Here is a 7908-nt window from a genome sequence, read left to right as displayed (position 1 = left end):
CTGATCAGCGCCTCCAAAATTGAGGCCATGTTTTTCTCTCTATAAAGATATAAAGCATGCTCCTTTCAGGTACGGGGAGAGAACCTACCTCAAGTGAAGGATTTCAAGAATTTCAGGGTCTCATTCACAAGCAATGGGAAGAGCTATCGTGAGGCTGACCATAGTGCAGGTGCACGTTCTGCTGTAATGTGGATGTGTAGTGGTAAAGAGGGAGCTGAACCATAAACAAAGCTCCAATTTACCTGTCAGTCTACATCTCCACCCTCACCTAGGATCATGAGCTGGGGGTAAAGACAGAGAGAAAGTGACTGCAGATACAAATGGCCAAAGTGAGTTTTCTCAGACGAGTTGCTAAGCACATTCTCCAGGATGTGAATTGGGGAGGAGATCAGTTCAGAATCAAATGTTTGATATACACTCAGTTCAACTGCACCTCGATGGCAAACTTACCACAATGATTGTTGACTTCTGCTGAACCAAAATCTGCAGCTACTAAAATCAAGTAGAAAGTCATTTAGTCTGATCCTGATTGAACATGAGCCTGGTATTAATCCGAGGCTGGGCCTAAATCTTAGTTTAGTCGAGATTAGCTGTGCCAAACATGGCAGCAGGAGAAAAGTGACTACTTCCTCTAACCATAGAATAGACTGTTGAGTTGAAGCTCACAACCAACTCGCAACACACACACACACACACACACACACACACACTATTGTGCTTGTCTCAAAATAATGGTAAAGACTTCCATAGAGGACTTCTGTATTATTGTTAAACTACAACTATTCTTACCTAACATTAACCTCAATTTAAAAATATATATTTTATTTATTAAAACATATTTAGCATATTTTCAAATGAGGAACAACAAAAGAATCTTCAGTTGTTCAAAATCACATACCCTGTAATTGAGGACGTTTCCAGGTCAAAAGTACAAGTACAAAAATACAGAAAGATAGAGAAAGAGAAGAGTAATCAACTGCACAGATCTATCAGTCCTGCTCCATTTCCTGCTGCTTGCCTGCACTGTCTCGCTCTCACTCTTTCTGTGTGTGTGTGTGTGTGATGATGCACATATTCACACGGATTCTCTTTAGTTGCTGTGTACGAAGGGGTTAAAGGCAAACCTCCTCCTCCTCCCTCTCTCTCTCTCTCTCTCTCTCTCTGGTGGCGACGGACGGAGAAGAGAAGTGGCGCACGGATTTTTTTTTTGGTCGCTCCCGTTTTTTTTTTTTGCTTTGGTGAGGCGCTCGCCTTCACGTATTTACAGTTGCAGCTCCATTTTTTCTAGATCGTGTATTTTAGACCGTGCTTTGCGGGAAGAGAAGCAGCGCTTTGGCGGAAAATGGGCTGTTTGGGCAACAGCAAGACCGAAGACCAGCGCATCGACGAGAAGGCTCAGCGAGAAGCGAACAAAAAGATAGAGAAGCAGCTCCAGAAGGAGAGGCAGGCTTACAAAGCCACACACCGGCTTCTCTTATTAGGTAAGACCGATAGACATGGACCTGCTGGCGGATTCACAGCCGCATCAAGACTCGGGAGGCTTTCATTTTTGTGGTTTTTTTTTCTCCAGCTCGCCTTCCGTCCACATCCCGCCTTTGACAGGTCTGGATATAAACGGCCAGCGGACGGATGAGACACGGAATATCATCTTACTGTTAATATTTTTGCTATTACTCAGTGGGGACTGAAGCTTTGACAGTGGCTGACCCTCTGTAGCTATCGTTAACGTTACACTAACACTATTTTATTTTTGCTTTCTATTTGTTTTCATGTGAAGGGGCTGGAGAATCCGGAAAGAGCACCATTGTCAAGCAGATGAGGATCTTGCACGTCAATGGCTTTAACGCAGAGTGAGTCTGAGCTTCGTTTTAACAGCGGAATATACATAGTTTACACCCTAATTCGCCTTTTCTGAGTTGGGGCTTGTCTCATATCGTATTTCGTGTAGCCTATCGTTACAGGCCCGTACATTGGGCCAGCATGGCGACATGGCTGTGTCCAGCTGATTTTCTAATAGCTGTCAGAGATAAAGCCGTCATGTTAGATATGGGCATGTCGGTAGTTAGATTCACTGATTCCGGCTGCGGCTAAAGAGCTTCTTTTTTTTTTACTTCAGCAACCGTCTGTGAAACTGTTCTTGTCTTTAGAGCGTAGGCCAGTGGTTTTAACGTTACTGGCTTGTGGCTTATGAAACAGAATTTGCAGTTGTTGCAGCTAACGTTACGTACTGTGCTCAGTACCACACCGCTAGGTCTGTGTATATAATGTATGCTAGCTTCTTCCAGTCGATTCAGCTAACGTTAACTTTAGCTTAAATTAGTCTTGTATAGCTGTGTTTGACACGGCTAGGTTTATATAACGTTAAGTTGTGTTCAGGAACACACAGCTAAGATTGTGTCATTTTTGCCTGGTCTTTTTAAGCTGTGTTCAATAGAAGTTTGGGCCAGCTGTGTTCTGTAACGTTTCCACATAAATATGTTTTTGCACACATGTCTTTGTCATTTATTTAAGTTAACTCTGAATTATGTAAGTACAGAGCCAGTTTGTGTAGAAAGTTATTTGCTTTTGGCATTTCTAAACGTGTTCAGTACTTCCCATTTAGGATTGTATACAGATTTTGCATTGTTTCTCCATAGAGCTAAATTTGTGTACTCAATCTTTTACTGTTCTTTCTACTGTTAGCACTGGACAAAAAATCTACCCAGATTTTTGAAATAGTTTCAACTCACTGTGTCCTCTATCATATGGCTACGTTCATGTACGCAACCTTTAGTAACTGTGCAGTGTTCAGCTTGCAGTATGCAGAACCATAAAGCTAGGTGTGTGTACACAGGTGTTTCCATTTATTTTAGTATCATTCAACAAAGTTTGTGCACACTGCCTTTTTAATTTGATTTAGGCGTATTCAGTACCTCACAGGTAGATTCATGGACATACTACAATTAATAACGCACCACAAATGTTTCTATACACAGCTTTATGTATTTGCTTCACTTAACTATATTCAGTACAATGCAGCTGTGTTTGGGTCCGGTTCCTTAACTAACCCCTCTATTTGCAATGTCTTAATTTTGTGTCACTGGCCTGATTGTAGATACAGAGCAAGGCCTAAAAAGATCATGTTATTTTATTATCCCTTTACTAGAAATATTTATATAATTATAATTAATGTTTAGCTGGTTTATTGTAGGCCTAACTGTTACAGATTGTCCTCATTTGGAAGTTTGATTGAGTACTGGTAGGTCTACATGCAATTTGATTACATCATATGTATCATTGTCTATCATGTGAAGCTCATGTTTAAATGAATTTCATGTTTAATTATGGTGATTTGCAATGCTGTTGCCTTTGTTTACTGTTACATTAATTAATTCATTCATAATTTGTTAACTCATTAATTTGTTTCCTTCTTTACTCAGAGAAAAAAAGCAGAAAATCTTGGATATCCGAAAAAATGTGAAGGACGCCATTGTGGTAAGTAACTTAAGTGAAATTGAAACAATTTGGACTTGCCAAATTAAAAACTAATGTTTATATTTTTGCACCCCATGAGGCTGTTGTATCCAGCAATCCCATTTGGATGATTAGTGGAGCTTAGCCTGTGATTTATGCCACTTTTATCCTGCTTAGTGCTGTGTTTTTTTTTTTTTTTGTTTGTTTCATCCGCTTTCTAGACGATAGTATCGGCTATGAGCACCTTAATACCCCCAGTGCCACTCGGCAACCCGGCCAACCAGTTCCGACTTGACTACATAAAGAGTATAGCCCCGCTCTCAGACTTCGACTACACAGAGGTAAGGCGTCTCTGATCTATACAGCTGATAGCAGTCAGCATTTCTGTGCCCGGCTTTTGGCCTGTGTGGTTGAAAATGGGTGGAAATCTTACAGTGGCTTCTGTCCAAAGGTGCTGCACTGAGCAGAAATTGCACAAGGTGTCTTTTCATTGTCTTTCAGACTGTTAAATTGAGCAATTCTGATAAATGAGATTTTGTGCGTTGAGGTATGTATATGTTATATGGTGGCTAACAGCTTGGTTGCAGTTCCAGTTTTGTTCCATACTTTACCTTCCTATGCTAGTTTATGTATGCTAAGCTAGAAGATTGCTGAAAGCATTTGAATGTGTAATTCAAGGGTACACAGGGGTAAATCTTGGAGGTTGAGAAAACAGTTTTCACCAAGGACTTTTATTTGTATTGAAGCCACAGTTTTAGTTTTTGTAATGTGATATTAACCTACATTTTTTGATTTGGTAAGCAGTTTGTCTCAAGCATATATGGAAAAACTAACTGCTTGTTGAGTGATGTCACTGTTGTTAAGGAATGTTTTTACAAGCTCTGTCATTGGACCACAAGAAACAAAAAGAGATCATGCAAAACTATGTGGATGTTATCCCCTCTGTGATGATTTGTTGTTGGTCAGTAATATCAGTAATACATAGTATTTAGGTACACTATATTGCCAAAAGTGTTCACTAACCCACCTGAATCATTGAATTCATGTGTTCCAATCACTTCCATGACCACAGGTGTGTAAGCACCTAGGCATGCACATGGTTTCTACAAACATTTGTGAAAGAATGAACAGCTCTCAGGAGTTCAGTGAATTCCAGAGTGGTACCGTGATAGGATGTCACCAGTGCAACAAGTCCAGTCATGAAATTTCCTCACTACCAAATATTCAACAGTTAACTGTCAGTGATAATATAACAAATTGGAATGATTGGGAATGACAGCAACTCAAAATGGTAGGCCACGTAAAATGACAGAAAGGGGTCAGTGGATGCTAAGGCGCATATTGCACAGAAGTCGCCAAATTTTGGCAGAGTCAATCACTACAGACCTCCAAACTTCATGTGGTCTTCAGATTAGCTCAAGAACAGTAAGTAGAAAACTTCATGGAATGGGTTTCCATGGCCAAGCAGCTGGCGGATGCCAAGAGAACGGTAATTGTCTGACTGCTTTGTGCCAAATGTGAAGTTTGGTGGTGGTTGGATTATGGTGTGAGGTTGTTTTTCAAGAGTTGGGCTTGGCCCTTAGTTCTGGTGAAAGGGACTCTTAATGCTTTAGCATTCCAAGAGATTTTGGACAATTTCATTTTCCCAATTTTGTGGGAACAGTTTGGGGATGGCCCCTTCCTGTTCCAACGTGACTGTGCACCAGTGCACAAAGCAAGGTCCTAAAGACATGGATGACTGAGTTTGGTGTGGAAGAACTTGAGCGGCCTTCACAGAGTCCTGCCCTCAAGAATGCTCAAAAATATCCATAAACACACTTTAAAACCTCAAAAAAGACTTCCCTGACAAGTTGAAGCTGCAAAGGGTGGGCCGACATCATATTAACCCCTATGGATTTGGAATGTGATGGTAGATGAGCGAATAGTTTTAGCAATATAGTGTATATACCTGCATGAGAGACTTCTTATTGAGAACCACTGGTGTAGTTGAACATCATCACCTCCTATAGTCACATTGAAGGTCTTGTAATTCTAACATGTTAAAACATGGATTTAGCCTAGGGGAAGATACCAAGGTACTAACCTTATCAATTTTGCTTTGTGTTTTGAATTCCAGTGTAGAAAATAAGATCAGATGAAATTTAAACTCTAGCTATGCCACCAGCTGCCTTAGGTGATTTGTTTACACTTGCACACATTCCCTATATGTAACTGTCTATTTGCATTGTGGATGTAATGAGTGTTCTAATGATGGGCTTCTCTGATGGTCCGGAATAAGACGTGTGAAAAGTAAGATTTTGCTTTTGTTGTTTTCTGTTCGTGCCCGGACACATATGACACTTGGCCAATAATATGGACTGATGCTTAGGGCTTGCTGGTTTCTAGATATTGTATAACCAGCATTTAGTGTTTAAGTGTGTATTGTAATGGTTTCTGATGTGAGGAAAACCATTTTCCAAAGACTGGTAAGCCATGAGTCACCGCTTGCTCAGCTCTGATATAGCAAAACAGGTTGAACTGGTAAATTTAAGCCAAAAAAATCCCAAAACAAATCACAGCGTATAAACAAAAGCTTACAGTTTTCTATGAAGAAAAATACTCATAGGTAAATACTTTAAAGAAACCACTAAGGAATGAGCCGCATGATTTCCACAGAATACTGGAGCATAACGACGGATTTGGAGGAATAGAAGGAATAAATGCATAATAAAACAGAAACGTACAGAATTAGAATATCTTTAAAAACCCAAAGTTTTCTTTACAAACATACACAATCCACCATGTTTAGTTTTGAGTGATGCAGCCATGCAGTCTGGTATGAGGGATGCCAAAGTTGGCTCCAGGTTGATATTGCTAAAAATACAAAAGTGCCATTGGTTTAATGGGAGTAATGTTGGGTGATAAAATGATCCTGATATGTTTTGCGAAAAATTTTTTGCTTGATAACGATGATAAGCTTTGGGCAATAGAGTTTAATAAACACTAGTTTATGTTCCCCGTTACCACCACCAGGGGAATCAGCCTCTTCATGCAGCACACTATACTCACGCTATTATGGTAAATGAATGTATGAGACCATGTGAAGATGTAAACATGATGATATTAAGCTTAATTCAAGTGCTTGTGTGTATGAATTAGAATATATTTATTAAATATGTTATAGTGTCCTGTTCCCTCTGTGTTTGGGCCTCATTTTGCCTGGACGTTCATTTACCGTAAGCAGATAAGCATCTAATGGTGTGCTGCATGATCAGATATGGTGACCCCCTCTCAGAAATCGAGCACAGAAACTTGTACAAAGTATCATCTCTACTTCTTCCTCTTGTTATTTATTTATTTATTTATTTTTTTAGCTTCAAACTATTTAATGGTAAGGAAATTATGTTAGAAGTGAGTTTTTCTTGATCTGGGCAGGGAAATCAAAATAATTTTCATTGTTCCAGTGAAATCTTTCCTTGTGGATTTGAGTAGTTTGCATACTATATGCATGGATATTACGGTATGATAATAAAAATGTAAATAGTGTATAGTAACAAACATTTGGTACATTCTGTCTATATATTTTCTTAGAAGCATGTCTAAATGAAAGTTATTTTCTTAAAGAAACATCTGTTAAAAATCACAATTTAACTAATCGGATTCCACAGGGACCTAGGATTGTGGTAAACAACTGTATCGCTGACATTTTTGTAAGCTACAGACCCTTTAAATCAAAATTGAATACATTTAAATGTAAGCAATATTAAAGTAAATGTTACTGAATTTCCACTTTATAGAACTATTACTTCATAGTCCATTCATTATATAAATCTCACAAAAATTGTAATTAACTGTTTTTAATATATTTCACAAGAGAGCCTTTATTAAAACAAATACTTTTCTTGGGCCTAAACAAATGCCTTTAATAAAACAAGAGCTGGTCTTTGTATGTGAAACAGTTTTTTAAATCATATGTATATAGTTTACATACATCCTTTACACAACTGTTTACTTCCTCACGCTCTTGTTGAAGTTGTAAGTGTTGGTTTGATAGTGAGGCACAGAGCAGCCAGTCAGAACATAGCTCATTTACATATATCAGATGCTACCAAAAATGATAACAATAACAAAATGTTCTATAGGCTCAGGGCCTACTGGACAATTTATGGTTTCTGTTGATTTATGATTTATTGTCCCCAGCCCAACAGTGGACAAAATTGAAGTCACCTTGTGAAAGACTGTCTCGCTGTGTTAATGTTACTAAGCTTTAATTTGTTGTCTCTGTTCGTGATACAGCACCCTGAGCTGGAGCTAAGCTGAGCTAGGAGGAACTTATGCAACTTATAGTAATTTTGCATTTGGATATTTACATGTATGGCACCTATTTAGTTGTGTGAAGGTTTGATAGGGCAGATACAGAAAGACAAGCCTGGAGCTGTTGCTTATGGGACGTTATGAAAGATTTCTAAACAGCTG

At 38.9% G+C, this 7908-nt stretch overlaps 1 protein-coding gene across 1 annotated transcript in view; it reads left to right on the top strand.

Annotated features, from left to right (window-relative positions):
• Positions 1-1174: 1174 nt before the first annotated feature.
• The window catches only part of gnal (guanine nucleotide binding protein (G protein), alpha activating activity polypeptide, olfactory type), a 58589-nt gene continuing 51855 nt past the window's right edge, over positions 1175-7908 (top strand). The window contains exons 1-4 of the mRNA XM_066676298.1: positions 1175-1481; positions 1778-1850; positions 3420-3474; positions 3675-3794. Of these exons, the coding sequence (XP_066532395.1) occupies positions 1343-1481; positions 1778-1850; positions 3420-3474; positions 3675-3794 (387 nt within the window). The 5' untranslated portion in view covers positions 1175-1342. The remainder of the gene's footprint in view (positions 1482-1777; positions 1851-3419; positions 3475-3674; positions 3795-7908) is intronic.

The sequence above is a fragment of the Hoplias malabaricus genome, chromosome 1 (assembly GCF_029633855.1).
Source record: "Hoplias malabaricus isolate fHopMal1 chromosome 1, fHopMal1.hap1, whole genome shotgun sequence".
Classification (NCBI taxonomy): Eukaryota; Metazoa; Chordata; class Actinopteri; order Characiformes; family Erythrinidae; genus Hoplias; species Hoplias malabaricus.
The sequence above is the reverse complement of the archived record's forward strand: the minus strand, read 5'-3'. Positions and strand labels throughout refer to the sequence as shown.